The sequence below is a fragment of the Lissotriton helveticus genome, chromosome 8 (assembly GCF_964261635.1).
Source record: "Lissotriton helveticus chromosome 8, aLisHel1.1, whole genome shotgun sequence".
Classification (NCBI taxonomy): Eukaryota; Metazoa; Chordata; class Amphibia; order Caudata; family Salamandridae; genus Lissotriton; species Lissotriton helveticus.
The window spans coordinates 946,440,875-946,462,089 of record NC_136069.1 but is presented as its reverse complement, the minus strand read 5'-3'; the positions used below and the strand labels follow the sequence as shown (position 1 = coordinate 946,462,089).

Here is a 21,215-nt window from a genome sequence, read left to right as displayed (position 1 = left end):
TTTACTCCCCTGTGCTTTACCACACTCTGCTCAACGCCACTCTGTTTTACTCCATGCATCTATGCTTTAATTCACCACACTCAGCTTTACTCCACTCAACGCCACTCAGGTTTTCTCCACTCAATGCCACTCAGGGTTACTCCACTCCACTTTGCTTTACTCCATGCCATTCTACTTTAACCTGCTCAATACCACTCTGCTTTGCTCTACTCCACTCTGCTTTACTTCACCCCACTCAGCTTTACTCCACGCCACATTGCTTTACTCCACGCCACAATGCTTTACTCCACGCCACTCTGCTTTATTCCATGCCACTACGCTCAGTGCAACTCTGTTTTACTCCACTCTGCTTTACTCCCCTACACTAGTCTTTACTCTACTCCACTCTGCTTTACTCCCCTACATTCAGCTTTACTCCACTGCACTCTGCTCTGCTCTGCTTTGCTCCACTCCATGCCACTCTGCTTTACTCCATGCCCGTCTATTTACTCCACTCACTGCTACTCTGCTTTATTCCACTACATGCTGCTTTATTCCATGCCATTCTGTTTTACCCCAACCACTCACCTTTACTCCACTACACTCAATGCCACCCTGCTTTACTCCACTCCACTTGACTCCACTTTGCTCAGCAAGCCAGGCCAGAAACCGGTCCTAGGAAGCTTGTTTCCGGTCCAGGGAAGGCATGGCTTGGCAGTTCGGGCTGGACTGTTCCCATGAGGCACAGGGTCAGACTGATTTGTATATGGCCATGAATAAACTGGGGTGGCAGAGTGGGCTAAAGAACGGTGATGGATTAAACACAGATCTGGTGAATGGGTGTGAGTGTTTGATTGATTCAGATGCTCCGTCCATCACCACCCCTTTTTGTACCGCTTTGTTCGCCATAAGTTGGCAGGGTATGCTCAGACGTGAGTCCCTTGCTCACTTTGCCACTGGATTCAAGCAACCCTGGCTGAAGACGGCTGAAATGCCAGAAACCGGTCCTAGGAAGCTTGTTTCTGGTCCAGGGAAGGCATGGCTTGGCAGTTCGGGCTGGACTGTTCCCATGAGGCACAGGGTCAGACTGATTTGCATATGGCCATGAATGAACTGGGGTGGCAGAGTGGGCTAAAGAACGGTGATGGATTAAACCCAGATCTGGTGACTGGGTGTGAGTGTTTGATTGGTTCAGTTGCTCCGTCCATCACCACCCCCTTTTGTACCGCTTTGTTCGCCATAAGTTGGCAGGGTATGCTCAGACGTGAGTCCCTTGCTCACTTTGCCACTGGATTCAAACAAGCCTGGCTGAAGACGGCTGAAATGCCAGAAACCGGTCTTAGGAAGCTTGTTTCCGGTCCAGGGACGGCATGGCTTGGTAGTTCGGGCTGGACTGTTCCCATGAGGCACAGAGTCACACTGATTTGCATATGGCCATGTCTGAACTGGGGTGGCAGAGAGGGCTAAAGAACGGTGATAGATTAAACCCAGATCTGGTGACAGGGTGTGAGTGTTTGATTGGTTGAGATGCTCCGTCCATCACCACCCCCTTTTGTACCGCTTTATTCGCCATAAGTTGGCAGGGTATGCTCAGACATGAGTCCTTTGCTCACTTTGCCACTGGATTCAAGCAAGCCTGGCTGAAGACGGCTGAAATGCCAGAAACCGGTCCTAGGAAGCTTGTTTCCGGTCCAGGGAAGGCATGGCTTGGCAGTTCGGGCTGGACTGTTCCCATGAGGCACAGGGTCAGACTGATTTGTATATGGCCATGAATAAACTGGGGTGGCAGAGTGGGCTAAAGAACGGTGATGGATTAAACACAGATCTGGTGAATGGGTGTGAGTGTTTGATTGATTCAGATGCTCCGTCCATCACCACCCCTTTTTGTACCGCTTTGTTCGCCATAAGTTGGCAGGGTATGCTCAGACGTGAGTCCCTTGCTCACTTTGCCACTGGATTCAAGCAACCCTGGCTGAAGACGGCTGAAATGCCAGAAACCGGTCCTAGGAAGCTTGTTTCTGGTCCAGGGAAGGCATGGCTTGGCAGTTCGGGCTGGACTGTTCCCATGAGGCACAGGGTCAGACTGATTTGCACATGGCCATGTCTGAACTGGGGTGGTAGAGTGGGCTAAAGAATGGTGATGGATTAAATCCAGATCTGGTGACTGGGTGTGAGTGTTTGATTGGTTCAGATGCTCCGTCCATCACCACCCCCTTTTGTACCGCTTTGTTTGCCATAAGTTGGCAGGGTATGCTCAGACGTGAGTTCCTTGCTCACTTTGCCACTGGATTCAAGCAAGCCTGGCTGAATATGGCTAAAATGCCAGAAACCGGTCCTAGGAAGCTTGTTTCCGGTCCAGGGAAGGCATGGCTTGGTAGTTCGGGCTGGACTGTTCCCATGAGGCACAGGGTCAGACTGATTTGCATATGGCCATGTCTGAACTGGGGTGGCAGAGTGGGCTATAGAACGGTGATGGATTATACCCAGATCTGGTGACTGGGTGTGAGTGTTTGATTGGTTCAGGTGCTCCGTCCATCACCACCCCCTTTTGCAAAGCCACTCTGCTTTACTCAATGCATCTATGCTTTAATCCACTCCACTCAATTCCACTCAGCTTTACTCTACTCAATGACACTCTGCTTTACTCCACTACACTCTCCTGTACTCCACTCTATACCACTCTACTTTGCTCCACTTCATTTTGCTTCACTCCACGCCACTCTGCTTTACTCTACGACACTCTGCTTTACTTCACACCACTTTGCTTTACTCCATGCCACTCTGCTTTAATACATGCCACTACGCTCAGTGCAACTCTGCTTTACTCCGTTCTGCTTTGCTCCCTACACTCTGCTTTACTGCACTCTGTTCCACTCTTCTTTACTCCACTTCACTTTAATCCACACCCCTGTGCGTTACTCCACTCCACTCTGCTTTACTCCACACCAGTCTGCTTTAATCCAAGCCACACTGCTTAAAGCTACTCTGCTTTAACTCATGCAACTCTGCTTTATTCCATGCACCTCTGCTTTACTCCACTCCACTCAATGCAACTCTACTTTACTCCACTCTGCTTTACTCAGCTACACTTAGCTTTACTCCACTCCACTTTGCTTTGTTTCACTCCACTTTGTCTATTCCACTTCACTCCACGACACCCTGCTTTCGTCCACGCCAATCTGCTTTACTGCACACAACTGCTTTACTACGCACCACTGCTTTACTCCAAGCTACTCTACTTTACTCCATTCCACTCTGATCCACTCCATTTTACTTCACTTCGCTCCACACCACTCTGCTCATCCCACTCAGCTTTACTCCACTCCATTCTGCTTTACTCCACGCCACATTGCTTTACTCCATGCCACATTGCTTTACTCCACGCCACATTGCTTTACTCCACGCCACATTGCTTTACTCCCCGCCACATTGCTTTACTCCACGCCACTCTGCTTTATTCCATGCCACTACGCTCAGTGCAACTCTGTTTTACTCCACTCCGCTTTACTCCCCTACACTCTACTTTACTCCACTCCACTCTGCTTTACTCCCCTACACTCGGCTTTACTCCACTGCACTCGGCTCTGCTTTGCTCCACTCCACGCCACTCTGCTTTACTCCACTCCACTCACTCCCACTCTGCTTTACTCCACTCCGTACTGTTTTACTCCATGCCACTCTGTTTTACTCCAACTACTCAACTTTACTCCACTACACTCAATGCCACTATGCTTTACTCCACTCCACTTGACTCCACTCTGCTCAAAGCCACTCTGCTTTACTCCATGCATCTATGCTTGAATCCACTCGACTCAATGCCACTCAGCTTTACTCTACTCAATGACACTCTGCTTTACTCCACTCCACTCTGCTGTACTCCACTCTATACCATTCTGCTTTGCTCTACTCCATTCTGCTTCACTCCACGCCACTTTTCTTTACTCTACTCCATTCTGCTTTACTCCATGCCAATCGGCTTTACTTCACGCCACTCTGCTTTAATACATGCCCCTATGCTCAGTGCACCTCTGTTTTACTCCACTCTGCTTTACTCCCTACACTCTGCTTTACTCCACTCTGCTCTACTCTTCTTTACTCCACTTCACTTTAATACACACCACTCTGCTTTACTCCACTCTGCTTTACTCCACACCAGTCTGCTTTACTCCAAGCCACACTGCTTAAAGCCACTCTGCTTTAACTCATGCAACTCTGCTTTACTCCATGCACCTTTGCTTTACTCCACTCCACTCAATGCAACTCTACTTTACTCCACTCTGCTTTACTCCGCTATACTTAGCTTTACTCCACTCTACTCTGCTTTACTTTACTCCACTTTGTTTACTCCACTTCACTCCATGCCACCCTTTTGTCCACACCTCTCTGCTTTACTCCACACCACAGCTTTACTCTACACCACTGCTTTACTCTACACCACTGCTTTACTCTACACCACGGCTTTAATCCAAGCTACTCTGCTTTTCACTCTGATCCACTCCATTTTACTTCACTCCGCTCCACACCACTCTGCTCAATGCCATTCTGCTTTACTCCACACCATTTTGCTTTACTCCACTTTGCTCCACTCAATGCCATTCTGCTTTACCCCACTCCACGCCCCACTACTTTACTCCATGCCACTCTGCTTTACTCCATGTCACTCTGCTTTACTCCACTCCATGCCACAGCACTCCACGCCACCGCAATCCAAGCATGCTCACTCCATGCATCCGCACTCCATTCTACACAACTGCACTCCACTTTACACAACTGAACTCCATGCAACCCAGCTGTACGCAATGCCAATGCACGTAACACCACTCAATACAATACCAATCATGCAACACCACTCTACTTTGCGCCACTTCACTCTACGCCACTCCATGCAGCACCACTCTATGCCACTCCATGCCACTCCAAACAATGCCAATCCACGCAAGTGCACTCCACTCAACGCAATGCTTCCTCACTGTATGCAATTGCACTCCACTCTGCACCACACCACTCCACACATCGTCAATCAACGCAGCGCCACCCATGCAATGCCACTCCACTCTACGCAACACCACTCCATGCAGCCCCACTCCACTCGATACACTGCCACCCTGCTCTATGCAACATCACTCAAACCAACTGCACTCCACACAATGCTGCACAACTGCACTCTACTTTACACCATTCCACTCAACGCCACACCACTATACTCTAAGCAACACAACACCACTCAACACAACACCTATCCATACAACCACACCACACAACATAATTAAAATCCACATAATACCACTAAACGCCACATAATTAAACTTCACCTAATTACACACTAATCAAGACCACAAATACACCCCACATAAATCCACGCTATACCAAATGACAATCCACATAAAAACATTCCACACCATGCCACATAATTCCACTCAAAATAATTTCACTCTATACCACACTGTTCACTATTCAACTCCACACAAATCCATTCCACACCACATCATTATAAAAAAAACATTATTCCACCCCACAACACAATTCCACTACACACCACATATATCCAATTTACAACACATGATTCAACATCATACCATAAAATTCAACAGCACACCACGTAATGAAACTTGAATACATAAGACTCCGCAACACAAAATACCCTTCATCATAATTACACTCCATTACACACAATCCCACTCCACATAATTCCAGTACACTCAAAAATACTTAATTGCCATCCACATAATACAACTGCACACCATGTCACATCATTCTACTACACAAATCCACACTACACCACACAATTCCATGCCACACAATGCCATACCTAACAATTCCAATCCAAACGACATTATTCCGCTACACACCACATACATCCACTCCAATCCATAACATATAGGTCAGATACATTTTAATTGTTAATAGATCTAACTCTCTTTCTTTTTTAACACCCAAACACACAGATCTGAAGCTTAGCTCCTACATGTTTCTTCTTTTTCATCACCAAACAGATGTAGCTATCCACACAGTTCCACACCACACAATTCAACTACACACATTTGCTATCCACACCACATAATTCAACACCAAACCACATATTACAACTCAACATCACAATTATACAACACACCACATACATCTAATTCACACCACACAATTCCACATCGTACCACAAAATTCAACAGCACACCTTATAATTAAACTTCTCTACATACCTCTCCACAATACAAAATACCATTCCACAAAATTACAATCCAAGACACACAATCCCACTCCACATAATTCCAGTACACTCAATACCACATAATTACTATCCATAAAATTCCACAGCACACCATTCTACATAATTCCACCTCACAAATCAACACTACACAATTCCATAGCTAACAAGTCCAATCCAACCCACATAATTCTACTCCACACCACATACATCCACTCCAAACCCAAAGGCAAAGGTAAAAGGCATTGCAATTTACAACACAAATAGTTCTAACTCTCACAAATGTGAGAAGTATTGCATTGCAAATGCTTGTTATTTCTTATTAATTAAAGCTACCCGTTAATTTATATGCAGCTACCTAAATATTTTGTTTTTAGCCACACCTTAAACCCTACCTCTATGTTCAGACTTTCAAGGCCCTCCAGCACCCCCAAACATGACTGAAGTCAACAACAGCAGCAACATAATATAACCAGGAGTCTGTTTTTGCTCAAATAAAAACATCTGTTTTCATAATGTTAAAAATAAAAATATTTTTAGAAAAACATTATGAAAGAAGATTAAAGGGCCACTTCCTCCCCTGGAAGTAAAGAAAGCATTCTACTTGGACCTTACAGCTCCTAATTGATTGTAAATGGTATGTTTTAATCATGATGAATGATGTTGAGCAACCTCTAGCTCCATGCAGCTGTGAAAGCCTAGTGATCAGCATCCCATTAAATATAGTGTGGTTCTCCTTGGATGCCGTGCACTAAAGTTGCAGCCTAAGCATTACAGCCCATTATACCCAGGGCCACTGGAATTATGTGATTGTTTAGCATAATTATTGATTTGCCACATAATTCATCATCTGCCGCATAATCTGCTGAGTTTAACAAAAAATTTATTCCTCAAACTGTGCAAAAGTGACTAAAAAGCAGCAACATGTGTTGCTGCACAGTGGAAAGCCCTTTACAAAGCTGCACCGGTCACCTTTTTGTTGCTTATTACTATATTTGGGTGTTAAACTAGAACTAATGAAGTGCAACAACAGATTTGCCACTTCTCTGTAGAAAAACAGGAATACCAATCACATTAATTCAAAAGGTGTTATCATCCAAATATGATTGTCAAATTATGTTTTGTTTGTGCAAATAAAGTACCATTGTGCATTTCTGGGTAATTCTTTTTGGAGACTTTTTGTTTGAACTGTGTGGTAGACCACTGACACTGAACCAATAGTCACCTACAAACCTTTGTTTTGCTAAACACTATTTAATAATATTTCCCCACTGTAAGAATGATTTGCCGTGGAAATTGTGGGTACTTATGGTTGTCGATTGTTGTTGATAATGAGGAGTATCAGGTTCTAGAAAATGTTGTCAGGATAAGGGCCTTACAGCTTAAAAATTTCGACAGGGGGTCTTGGCATCACAAAGTTTGAAGACCTAGAGAGACTGCACAAAACCCAGCTGTCCTTCTAACCCAGATGTATATTCTGACACAGGCAGAGGAACAGAATGGGTAAATAGGAAAATGCAAACTTTTTCAACGTGACATTTTGAGACCTGCAATTTAAAAACCAACTTTACTAAAAGATGAGTTTTTAAATTGTGGGTCCATAGACACCAAACTCCAATTTGCTATCTGCTCCCAATGGTAAGTACACTTGATTTTTTTTAAAGCAATACCCATGATAACGTATGGGAGAGCTCGGCCTTGTAGTAGTGAAAAACGAATTTAGTAGTTTTCCACTTTATCAGGACATGTGAAACTCACCAGTACATGGCCTACCTTTTAATGGCTGCACCCTGCCCATAGGGCTGCCTAGGGCCTACCTTAGGGGTAACTTACCTACGATAAAATGGAAGGATTGGACCTGGCAAGTTGGTTAACTTGCCAGATCAAAATGACAGTTTAAAACTGTACATACAGGCTTTGCAATGGAAGGCATGAAACATGTTTAAAGGGCTACTGAGTGGGTGGCACAATCAGCGCTGCAGGCCCACTAGTAGCATTCAATTTACAGGCCCTGTGCACATTTAGTGCCCTTTACTAGGGACTCACAGGCAAATTAAATATGCCAATTGTGGATAAGCCAATGTTACCATGTTTAAAGTATGGAGCACTTGTAGTTTAGCACAGGTTAGCAGTGGTAAAGTACTCTGAATCCTAAAGTCTACAAAAACTAGGCCAAAGAAATGGGGAGGAGGAAGCAAAAAGGTTGGGGATGACCCTGCAGAAAGGGCCCGGTCCAGCAACAGGTATTTACATTTTGTTGGGTGTTTGCAAAAAAATTACATCCCACAGCCTTTTCTTTCACACTCCAGCAAGATTGTCATGTAATTCACTTTTAAAAAAAGTAAACACCAATCCACATTAAACAACATAAGCAGCAATTTATCAGAAAACGATGCCTGACATTTGACCTCTATCTAAGTACCAAAATTGAATGTGCCAGTTGGGTATATGCCAATTTTATCATGTTTAAAAGGGAGATCACATTCACTTTATCACTGGGTACCATGAGTAAAGGGCATAGAGTCCCATGGCCAACAAAATGGGTTAGACTACAGTAGGCAAAAAATCTGTTGGCATACCATGAAAATGATTGTCATTATCAACACCGGGCCTATTTTCTGTCCCAGTCTTGCCCTGCTATATAGTGTGTTTCCTGCAAGTCTTCAGAACCCTCCTGAATAGCCTATATATTCTGGACTGGCCTTTAACATTGGCGAGCTGGGCTCAGGCCCAGGGCGCCAATATTCTGAGGGGCGCACAGAGCTGTAGGCATTATGGGAAGGCAAACCGCAGGACCCCTGTTGTCTTGCTCCAGCCTTGTCCATGTCCTTGCGTGCTCGTTTCTGTCTGATTTGCCAGTAAGTGGTGTAAATCTACGGGTAAAAAGTAAAGTAAAGTCCACATTTGTAAAGCGCACAATCACCCGTAAGGGTCTCTAGGCGCTGGGGGCCGTCGGGAAGATTAAGCGAGCTATTGCCCAGAGTCACATGGTGCTGGGCTAACCTGCCGCCGGAGCCGGGGATCGAACCGTGGTCCCCAGATTCCAGCGTCAGTCGCCCTGGCCGCGGCGCCACACCTCTAATGTTTTGAACACCCCATTTCCCTCCTCCTTGTACTCCCTTCCCCGTCTCATCTCTGCTGACACACACCAACAAAACCATCATCAGTGAGTGGCAGCTATGCTATGGGTGATTTGCGGAGCTGGGGGAAGTACAAAGACGTTTGTGTGCAGGGGCAAGAACTGTTCAGCCAGGAACTGACCAGTGACCTCAGAAGGCCCCCCCTGTTGCCTCATTTAATTCGCTAGCATCAGCAGAGACGCCACATTTCTCTCGCCCACGGCTCCGAATATCACGTTCTACAAGAACAAAAGGGTACGTAACAATTGAATAATGAAAGTGTGCTCAGTGCGTGCGTTCATCTGCGTACCTGATACAGTGCAAACTTTGGGATAATTTTCTTGAAAGTGAGGAGGACCCGGACGTGATTAAACATGATCCCAACAGGCCACAGAGCGATGATTGTTATGGCGCCGGTAAAGCAATTTATCCAAATTGCAGCTCCATTGGCCGATAACTGCAAAAGAGACACTTCAATTAGCATTTTCACACTGTTGCTTCTCTTGGGCAGAGGAGAGGGCATGGAAAGGGGAGAAAGTCGTTTCTGGATGAAATACTTCAATTATTAGCTGATTTGAGGCAGTGCCGAAACGCTGCTTCACATTTCTTCTATGTGCAATTGCCTGCTTGCCCGCAACATGTTATTTTAATCAAGAAAAAGCAACTCTTTTAACTGAGCCCTACACTCATGACACGGCACTACCGTATTTTTGTGCAAACGCCAAGAAGGTTACATACCATGCAAAGAATTGAAACAGGAACAAAGAGGCTGGGGAAATACATTTGTGAATGCGTTTTTTTAGCTTGATAAATGTAAATATAAATAATGCATTCTGCGATCACACAAAGGAAAAATCAAAGTAGGCCTTTACTTAAAAAGCGTTGTTTAGATGCCAGAACACATTTAAGCCGTTTCTTTATACACCTATTGAACATGTTACCTGTGAAAAAAGCGGAAAGATCCATGCAGTCAAAGAAAGCACACGTGTAATGAAATAGCCTAATATTTGATTTGATTTTTTCTAGTTTCACACTTCATTCCCACCTCATTTACTCCCACCCTAGAAGCAAAGAAGAACACTTACATTAGAAAGGTCGTAGGTTCCATTAGTCCACAGCACGATGGATATGAACATGAGGACTGGACGAAGAAAGGCAAACTGAAAAGTCCCCAACTTCAAGACAAGCAGGTTCCGCCTGTGACAGGGAAAATTACATTTCTTTGGTTGGTAATCCAAGTGGTAGATATTCAAATTAGAATATTTAAATTTCAGATCATACACTAGTTAGATCAAGTCTCTAAAACGCATAGAAGGTTATACCGTGCCAGCAAAATATCCATAGGCAATGCTTCATTTGTAAAAATAAATAGTCCAGGAGTCCAAGCACAAAGTTTTTCAGAGGAGTCCACCACCGGCCCTACTCAATGCCATGATTGCCAAATAACAACGCTTGACTAGTCTTCATTTCACCTCATGCCTCTTCCTTCATCTACCCTACACTTTCTTTCTCTACATCTCAGCCGTGTGTATTCTTTTTCATTCGCGCTTTATCCCTTTAAAGTCATTTTCCTCTTCCTCCGTCTTCCCCTGTTCTCTTCCTTTCTCGACTTACTCTGAGACAAAGTTTGACAGTGCTTAATTTGTATAAGAATGGCTGCTGGTGCCAGAAACTCTACTCTGAAACGAGCAGTCATTGCGATTACATGTTGGTGAGAGGAATACCAAGGCTGCTAGTCTTAAATCCACTTTTTTAATCCACTACCAAATACTTTCTCTTTATCTCAGTCTTACAGGTTCTTGCTTTCTTTCCCTGTGTGACAGGTTTGCCGTCTTTCTCTTCCTCCGCCATTCTAATCTGTATGTTTTCCCCTCTCTTACCCTCAGTAAATAAAATATCTGGTAGGAAAAAAGTGCTGGTCCCCAAAAATGAGTGCCAGAGGCTCCCACCGGCAACCTTCAGCTCACATTAAGCACTAAAAATAGGTCTTGGACACAGAAGTGTTGTACCTAGCACCTTCAGTCATTGATACAAATTAAGCACCAGCTGTAGGGGGCTAGACGCTAGAGTCACATACACAGAAATGTAAACAAGCACACATTTACAGACAGATGCAAATACATAGTAAAAGCTAGTAATAAAGAATATGTTTCCTATTTTACTGAAACTTTTGTGGTGGTGACTTATTAAGTACTCAGTCCTTCCCAAATGAGCAACACTGTCGGGACACTTTGAATCAAGTAGGGCGTAGCGCATCTTTGAAAACACAGCGGTGCTTCTAAACTGAATCAACATTTCAAGATCCTTATGAGATCCTTATGAGCTATTCCCCTACAACAGAAAACGCACATATGCACTTGTCAGAAGCATTGTGTGCCTACAATAAACAATGGAAGAACATCACATATTTTCCGCCCGACCCCTACCACCTCAACAACCTCTACAACCTCGCAACAGACCCAATCAGCACACAACTCACCAGCATCCTCAACACATCCATCTCCACAGCAACCTTCCCGAACATATGGAAACACGTAGACAACAGAATCCCTCCTGAAGAAAGCCTCAGTCGACCCCAGCGATCTTAAAAATTATCGTCCGATCTCCCTGCACTTCTGTCCGGCCAAAGTCTTCGAGAAAGGCATCAACCAGCAGCTCACTTGTGAGAAGTTGGCCTGATATATGATGTCCACAATTCTGTGGGCACCTTGTATCAGTCCAAACAATCCCTTATGGTGGTGGTTGTCAGTCAACCTTATAGACAAGCTATCCTAAGGGTAACATGGACTAAGCAGCCTTCAGGCTAAACTCAAGAGGGCATGTGAAGCCAGCTGTTTTACCATATGCAATCCTGTAATATCAAATGAAAGGACACCACACAAGTTATATATTATAAAAATATATGTATTTATTACTAGAATAATCCTCTGTACTCTTTATGAGTATAGAAGCACAAGCGTTTAAACAAAAGCACAGTATAACATATGAAAGTTGCACGTTTATGGATGAGGCCGGTGGCCACTCAAACCATATATCAACAAGCAATTGCAATGCAATAGGTCTCGCAGCATTAAAGTTTGAGTTACTGGCATTGTAAATGACAATGCTTTGCATATATTTTTTTTAATTTGCAATTGGTATATAAACATTGTTTGTGAGTGGTTAGCTGTTGCTAACAGACACCTTCACAGACCTAGAGCACTGCACGGCTCATATAATCGAATATGCACTGAAATCGGAACGCTGCAATGCTGATTGAATGCATAGGGCCCAGGGCCCATGCACACCTGATGTGCAGCCGAGGCAGAGCAGAGGGCCCCACAGAAATTAATCAGTGATGCCACAGGCCATGGTGCCAAGTAACCCGAGAGCAAACAATGTGTCACGTGAGTGGATGCCTGTCATTAGCTGTGGCCCAGCACCACACAGGCCCCCACCTGATAAGGCATACCTGGTGAATGTACATGGTTTCCTTTTTCAAGTCGACCTGCGTTTATTGTCAACGTGAATAATACACTTTTCAACTGAACCTTATTTTCTTTTAAGGCCTCAGTGTGTTATCGGCTCCAGTAACTGTATTGGATACATTATAGTGACGTATATCAGATACTGTGCGGTTAAATACGTTGACTTCTGCAAGGCATGCGTACGGCTAAATGTACCTGTTGTTTAAATATATGTATTGTCTTATTACTGTTAAATGAATTGGTGCAAATAAGGTTACGTGTGTAATATAGTACTTTAAACTATTAGATCAATGTGGGACTAAAATAAAGGCCACAGATTACAATCTACAGTATTTCGGATTCAGCCAGTGACTCACAGACGTCAGGAAATAGCTCAGGTGGTTCATGTCAACGCCCCCCCCCCCAGTTGTTACTGAGAGCCCACAGAATCGCGGAGGTACAGAGTCCCCCTACACCTAGGCACACAGCGCTTTATGTCTGTCATAACCCGGCGCATCCCTTGTCTTGGAAGGCATGATAGCTCCGCGGGTTTCTGCGCCTGCTGCAGCAGCCTGTCGCAGTTGTGAATTGCGGCCTCTGATGACTCTCTTTGAGGGACAGGTTGGCAGGCGTGACTGGGTTAAATATGATGTATCCGAAATGCTCATTAAAATGCTGTGCCCCGGAGTATTTTTCGGGACAGTTTACAAAAGAACTGTGTCTGGAAACGTGCAGGAGAGAAGGACACAGTATCCCAATAAATTGTGGAACCGTGCTGGCATATAGACATACCAGGAGGTAGGGAGGGGGCGGTGGCACTTGGCATTATGGCACCCCAGACTTGCCCTGGCCTCCACCCCAGCCCCGCCGGCCTCTTGTTCCGTACACACCAGTTGCTGCTCCCGGTTTTCCCATGGGTTCAGGCCGCAGCCTCCTGCACCGGTCCATTCACCCTCAATAATCCGGGATTATCCCGACACAGACCCCGGAGCGGGGGGAAGGGCACCTCCCTGCTGCTGCCAGTTAAACACTCGCTGACACAAGCGGTACAGGTCCCCGAGGCCCTGTTTAATGCCCAGCAATGCTCCTCGCCCTGCCCCCTGCTTCAGCTGCCCCCTCCCTCCTCGCCCCTTTCCCTCCAGTTGAATATTTTACTCTCGGTCCCTGGTTTCTCCTGAAGCCACCTCCCTGACGCGCCCCTCTCTGCTGTGTCACTTGTGGGGTGTCCACTAAACTTCAGCATTGTCCGCATATTATTCTCGGCGTACAGCGCCAACTCCCTGGCGCCAACTCCATTCTGTAGCATTGTTAAGAATAGGTGTTTATTTATTTATTTATTTTTATTTTATGCGTTTTTATATAGCACAGACTTTACCCGAAGGTGTCAGAGCGTCTTCACAATAGGAACAGTAATGATACATGGGGAGAAAATTACAAGTGAACATGTTACAAAAGCAAACGTTACATTACATGAGGCAATAGTGACAATTGCGCATGTATCAAGAGCAAACAAAATACAAGAGGTAGCAAACAATTCATTACAAGATGAAAAGTGACGTGTGCATGTTACAAAACAGTACAAAATATAAGCTCCTTATTTAATGATACTCTGTGTAGCGACCTTGTTGGCCCGATCAAGATTCAAACCGTGGCTACTGATGTTAGCAGTCAAAGCGCCAAGAAGCAGCCAGGAGGTGCTATGTTAGTGTTAGGAGTAACACTCGAGCACAATGACCCTGAAATAACCTGGTCGCCCCTTAGTAATGCACCCCGATCTGCAACTCCCAGGAGGCGGAAAGGCAGGGTACACACTAGTGGGGGTGGGGTGGGGGGGGCAGAGGCGCACAACCCACTGTGCTGCTTTACAATCTTGCTACTGAGCAGCACAAATCTGTAAAGACGCTTTGAGAGGGCACTCGTGCCCTCTTGGGTCAAGGGAGGCATGCCCTGACACAGCGCCCCCTGCTGCACCCCCTCACTAACAGCACATTCTTATGGAGATGGTTGAGGGAAGCCCCGCTCCTATTTCAAAGGTGGGGGCCATGAAAGGCGTACTCCCCGCCCCGCTTCCACCAAGGCCTCTGGGCTGGGGGGAATGGATTGGACCAAGTTTAGCGCTTTAGTTGCTCCTTAAATGTTTGTCTGAGGGTGGGGGGCGATGGTAATTGGCCTCTTCGGGGTGAAAATGTACTGCTGGCCACGCCGTGGGGGGTGCCCTGCCTGCTTCCTGCCCCGATGACATCAAAAAGCACAATATATTAGGGGGGGGCAAAAAATAGGCAGCCTGTGACCTCACAGGCCCTGGGGATATCACTCAATGCACGTGTGACCTTGGGCTCCTGGAAGCACGGGGGGCATTTTGCCCATCGAACAGCAATTGGCAGGAGTGCGCCTGCGCCGGGTCTGTACTGCTCATGCGCAATGACGGGTTAACTTGGTTTGGCAGGGGATTAGTGGTGCATTTCTTTGCTCGGGCCATGCCGATCTCCCGGGTACAATAGGGTGCCAACGACAGCGCTCAAGACAGAGGGATATGGATTTTTTGCAAGTGACAGGTGAACATCAAAGTAACACCCGGTTTCTCGGTCTTCTGGTGGGATGCGCAAGGTAAGATCAGCACTTTCTGTGTGCTCGTGTGTGTGTGTGTGTGCGCGCCGGGGGGGTGGCGTGTGTGTGCTCGTGTGTCTGTGTGTGTGTGTCCGCGTGTGTGTCTGTCTACGTGCGCGCTCCATTGTGACGGGGATCAGCCTGCCGGAATCGGAGCGCATGTTTATGCGCGCGACCTGATCCGATTCCGGCAGGCTGCGTGCGCGTGCCAGTCTCTTGTCCCAAGTCTTGTTAGTCCTTGAAAGCAAAACTGATTACAATAGGACTCCACAGCGACAATCGCTTCGCGATTGCGTCGCAGTGCGAGCCCTAAAAAAGTGGTATAAGTATCTCTTTACGAACAGTGGTAAGGCCTGGGGCCTTGGGAATCGCTGGGACTACACTGGACTAACAGCAGTTAGGACAGGAGTAGCCCGCGGGATTCGGGTGCAGCGCTAAAAGCACACGCATGCACCAATGCAAAGTCAATGGTGCGTAAAAGTTATTGAGTTACAGTTTTAGGAGTCTTCCGACTGGACTAGAATTACCAAACTTTAAACTTAGACACTAGAGGTGCAAACCACTACAGGAGCACCGGCGTTCATGAGTTACCTCACCCACAGGAAGCGGATGCATAGGTGCCAAAGCATGTTGGGTTTCGTCATGTAGATCTATGGAGCCTGGAGATGAAGATGCTGCAGGCGGCCAGGAGGGAAGTGTCCGGTGTGATCCAAGGGTGGATCGAAGATGTAGAGTACCTGAAAGCAGAGGGGACAGAGTCTGGGTCACTAGCCAGTGACCAGGAAGGAACCAGGAAGGAACCAGGCGATGTCGGGCGCAATCTGGTGGTTGTCGAGAAGCTTGTCTCCGCGGCCAGGTGGACTCTGGGGCACCGAGGATGACCTGGAGTGAATCACGAGCTGTCCCACAAAGGCTCTCGCTGTCGGCGGTGTCGGCTTCCGGATCGGAGTTAACAAGCCTTGGTAAGGGCAACCCACGCAGGATTCGAAGATCGCTTCTTACTCGGACCAGCAAGGTCAGAGCGGGTGCTCCTTTTCAGGGGAGCGAGGGCCAGTCTGGAGCAACCAGACTAGCAGAGCAAATTCAAAGGTTCATCGGTACTGGGGCCACTAGCCAACGGGCAAGCGACCGGACCAATGCGTCGAGCAGAAAAATGCAAAAGGGCCCCAAGCAGCACTCGGTGAGTGTGGACGGGGCTGGGGTTTCTCAAACCCCAATGCACACCGTCAAGGGAGCCTCGGGAGCTGCACGGTCAGCACTTCGTAGCTTTTCCAAGATGGCCGGCTCCACGCTTCACGTCGCCTCCACGGGTCTCAGATTCGCTGGGACTGTGGATCCGGCTGCTGAAAGTCAGGGAAGCTGGGTCTTGTTGATCTCTGTCGCTCGAGTTCTGGCGGGAACTGCAACAAAGCAAACAGTGAGGCGCTGGATGGTACCTGTTTGCACAGGGTTGTCACTCCTTGACCACAAGGGAGATTCTTCAGTCTTCTACGTCGAGTAGGATGTCGAAGGGTCCAGAGTTTCGTTTCATAAGTTTCAGTCAGGATAATCTGATGTGCATTGGCACAGTTCCTAGCTTTATTCCAAATCAAGGGGCTGGATTACCTGCTAGGTCCCTCCTATGGGTGGGACCCAGGAAGGGGGTGGTTACACCCCTTTCCCTTTGTCCAGTTTCGCACCAGAGCTGGGGCTGGAGTGCCCCAGAACCGGTTTGACTGGATTTTGCATGGGACACTTGTGTGCCCCAGGCAGTGTCTAGTTTCATTCAGCCCTCCCTGCCCCAATCCACTATCTCCTGTCTGGGAGGTGTAACACCTCCCTGTGACAGGAAACCCTTTGTCCAGGCCTCCCCTGCCGGAGTTTCGGTCAGCAGCAGGAGGTCAGACTTGTGTCTGTGGCAGCAGCGTCCATTTTATGATGCTGAGGCTCTGGTTAGATTTAACCGCGTTTAAGTAAAGTAACATGTCTTCTCCCTCTAGAAGGGTGGAATGCTACCCCAGTCGCCAGAACTGGCGAGGGGGTAGTATTCCAAAGTGTATGACACCTTACACGACATGTTTTGATAAAGCCAAACCAAAGTTAGCAATAACCGCGAGGATTATAATGCACTTAAGAGTATATGGTATGGGAATATCCTGGAACAGCTATAAGGAAATGGTTCCGAAAGCTGCAGACAGGCTCAGCTCATGCTAGAGCACCATCTCACATAAAACCAAGCACTCTGCCTCCAGGATTGTTAAGGCCTGCCATAGGAGTGACTGATAGACATGTATGTGTCCAGATATAGGTTTAGATATAGGTATACTATATCTAAGCAAGGGGTGATTACACCACCTTGCCCCAGTTGAGTGATCAGCCAGTTGTGTCGATTTGAATAGCCAGCCAGGGGTGGCAAAAGATATGCTGCAGCCCCTGGTAGGCCTTGGATGCACCTATGCCCTGGGTACCTATAGTACACTGTACAGGGGCTGATAAGGTGACCCAAGCCAAATAGTTATGCACCTAGGGTGCATGGAGTTCATTTTACAGAGAGAGCAGATAGCCTGAGATCCTGATTAGCAGGATCCCAGGCCAACTAAGTCGAAAACCAGCTAAACACAAGGCAAAAAATCTGGGGTAACCATAGTCAGGTATCCACCTTCCTACACTCAGTAAGGCTGCCTGCCAAGGCTACACCATCAACTGAGCCATCATCATGGTTCTTTGAGAGGAGGTCAGGGATTGGGTCACTCTCTTCCTCCTGTCCCTTATCAGTAGCCATGAGCAAGCCCATGCTTGCCCTGTCCACATATGGTTTGAACCTGTTTACATGGAGCACCCTGTGGGGGCTTCTAGGAGTTCCAAGGTCCACCAAGTAGGTGACCTCTCCCTTCTGCTCAAGAATAGTATGGGGCCCAATCCAAATGTCGTGGAGAGCTGCTGGGGCCACAGGCTCCACCACCCATACTTTCTGCCCTGACTGATGTCCTGACTGATGAACAATCAGTACAGCCTTTTGGTGATGCCAAGCTTTCTGCAATTCTTGACTTGCCTCAAGGTTTTTGCTGGCCTTCTTCATGTACTCAGCCATCCTGGAGTGGAGACCAAGTACACACTCCACTATGTCTTGCTTGGGAGGTTTGAGAGGTAACTCCCGTTCCTCTTTCACCAAACACCAGGGACCCCCTAACTGGATGCCCAAACAAAAGTTCAAAAGGGCTGTAGCCAACCCCCTTTTGTGGGACCTCTCTGTAAGCAAAGAGAAGGCAGGGCAACATGACATCCCATTTTCGCCTAAGCTTTTCTGGAAGGCCAATGATCATGCCCTTTAGGATTTTGTTGAACCTTTCAACCAACCCATTGCATTGTGGGTGATAGGGTGTGGTGAATTTGTAATTTCCCTCACACTCCTTCCAGATTGCAGTGATGTAACTAGACATGAAGTTTGTATCTCTGTCAGTCAAGACCTCCTTAGGGAAACCCACTCGAGAAATAATTCCCAGGAGGGTCCTGGCCACCACAGGAGCTGTGGTGGTTCTAAGGGGTATAGCCTCTGGATACCTAGTGGCATGGCCCACCATCCCTAGAATGTAACTGTGTCCAGATGCAGTTGGAGGGTTCATAGGACCAATTATGTCAATCCCAACCCTCTCAATGGGGAACCGCCACCACAGGTAGTGGTGTTAGGGGGCCTTTGTGACACCACTTGACTTACCACTGGCGTGGCAGGTGGTACAGGAGCGACAAAACTCCTTTATGTCTTCTGACATGTGAGGCCAGTGAAAGTGAGGGACAAGCCTGTCCCAAGTCTTACTTTGGCCTAGGTGTCCCGCTAAGGGAATGTCATGTGCCAAGGTGAGTAGGAAGCCCCTAAACTTCAGAGGTATGACCAACCTCCTCGTGGCACCAGGCTTGGGGTCTCTACCCTGTGAGTAAAGGAGCCCCTAATCCCATTAGATCCTGTGGAACCCACTGGCGCTCCCAGCAGCTTGCTGTCTGAAATGTTCAAGAGAGGGGCAGGTTTGCTGCTCCTGGCTCAGCTCTGCCCTGGAAGGGCCCCCTGTCCCCAAGAACTCAACCTGATCAAGTTCCAATTCATCTGAGACAGTTCCTTCACAGGAACTGGAATCATCTCCCTCAAGAGATGGATCCTCTCTCGGGGGGGCGTGGCTAAGCACGCAATGGCAGCGGACGTGCCTGGGTAGAGCTCCGTGAGAGACTCCCCTACCACAGGCCAATTCTCCGTCACTTTTGCCCGTTTTCTCCTGAAATCGACAGCGGGTATGTGCTGAGTACCCCTTCGTCGGCTGCCGAGGTTTGGAGCAGCTGGCTCAATCCGAGCCGCCCCGGTGGAGATGAGCGCTGTCTGCCTGATCACTGCTCACTGCAAGACGGCGTGGGACGTCAGGCGAGGTCGGGGATTCAGCCGGCCTTCTAGGCCCAACGTTGCAGATTGCCACCCTGCGCCCTCCGGGGGCTTCTGGCCGCCGCCGGAGCTCTCCCTCCGAAGGACTGTTGCGAGGCTCGGAGCTGCGGGGTGAGACCGGCCCCTACCGGACTGAGTGGCGGGGGGACCCTGACGTCCTGACCACCATCGGCGTGCCCCCCCACTGCGACGATCGCCTTGGACGTCCTGGGGCTTCCCCGGGAAGCTCTCCGGAGTGCCTTCTTCGCCAACTGGGAGCCGGTTGGGCTCCGTGCCTCCCTCTATACCCCTGGATTCCGACTGGGCTCCTACTGTCGGCCACTCGAGTTTGCCTGAGGCCGGGGACACGGCCTACTTACTTGGCCCTGCAGCGACAAGAGGTGCTGGGAGCTACTGAATTCGGCCACGCCCTGCCTGGGACCCTGCATGGTGCTACGCACGGCGATGGTGAGTTGCTGACATCGGTACTGTGGCGGCATCCCGGAATCGCCAGGAGTTTGCGCTGGGTGCGGTGAGGAGCACAGTGAGTCGCGCCAGTACGTCGCCCCCCCTCCCCCCACTGACTTTCTAAGGACGGGACGCAAAGCCAGGTCCCTGTGTGCGCTACTGCTGCGGTGGGAGTCGAGATTGGGAGGCTTCCGCTGGAGCCCACTTAACGACGTGCCCTATTGTGTGGGTGCCCCTGAACGTGCTCCACCGCCCTTGGTCTGGACCACTACCACGGCCCTGCCCGGTACATTCTACACTTCTTCCCCCCCTTGTATCACCTTGTGATGATAACAGCGGCCCTTGGGGTTACCTTGCCTCGTCAGAGACACTTGCTCATCCGCACAGCGGCCTTCTCTGTGGTCCTACTGCAGGGGTACCTACGAACTAACGTGGCTGCGAACCGCCTGAGACGATCAGCGACGACCACACGACACGCGTGGGGGCTGCAGGAGCCTGCGAGCAAACCTGTCAAACCTGCTTGGGACTAATCTACCCTACCCTGTCAGCGGACCTCTTTTTAATCGTGCCATAGTGAGTGCCTTTGAACTGTACCTCTGACCGATCATGTCGCTGTCGCCCATGTCGGGGGGACCTAAAACGAGAGCTGTAACAGGCAACACGCTGGTGAAGGGGAAAATGGCGAAACAGGCAGAGACAGAACAAACCGCCACCAAGCTGGACACGATGTTGGCGGCCATGGAAAGACTTGAGGAATCAATGCAGCTGACCCGCGCCTCCTTAGAGACTAAAATCGACAGCGTGGCCATAGATATGACGCATCTCCGAGCTGACCACAAAAAACTTTCCGAGAGGACGACGACACTGGAGACCGCGGTGACGGAGCTGTCTCCCAAAATTTCCCAGATGGATAAACATGTGCAGGATCTTCTTAACAGGGTGGAGTTCCTGGAGGATCGCGCAGAGGATGCGGAGGGGCGGGCGAGGCGGAACAACATTCGCATCGTGGG

General features: G+C 48.1%; 1 protein-coding gene across 1 annotated transcript in view; it reads right to left on the bottom strand.

The window, feature by feature from the left end:
• Window positions 1-21,215, bottom strand: part of LOC144773031 (organic solute transporter subunit alpha-like) — a 782,029-nt gene that overhangs the window by 295,197 nt on the left and 465,617 nt on the right. Inside the window, exons 5-6 of the mRNA XM_078657799.1 lie at window positions 10,386-10,497; window positions 9,611-9,757 (exon numbers count right to left, since the gene is read on the bottom strand). Of these exons, the coding sequence (XP_078513925.1) occupies window positions 9,611-9,757; window positions 10,386-10,497 (259 nt within the window). The remainder of the gene's footprint in view (window positions 1-9,610; window positions 9,758-10,385; window positions 10,498-21,215) is intronic.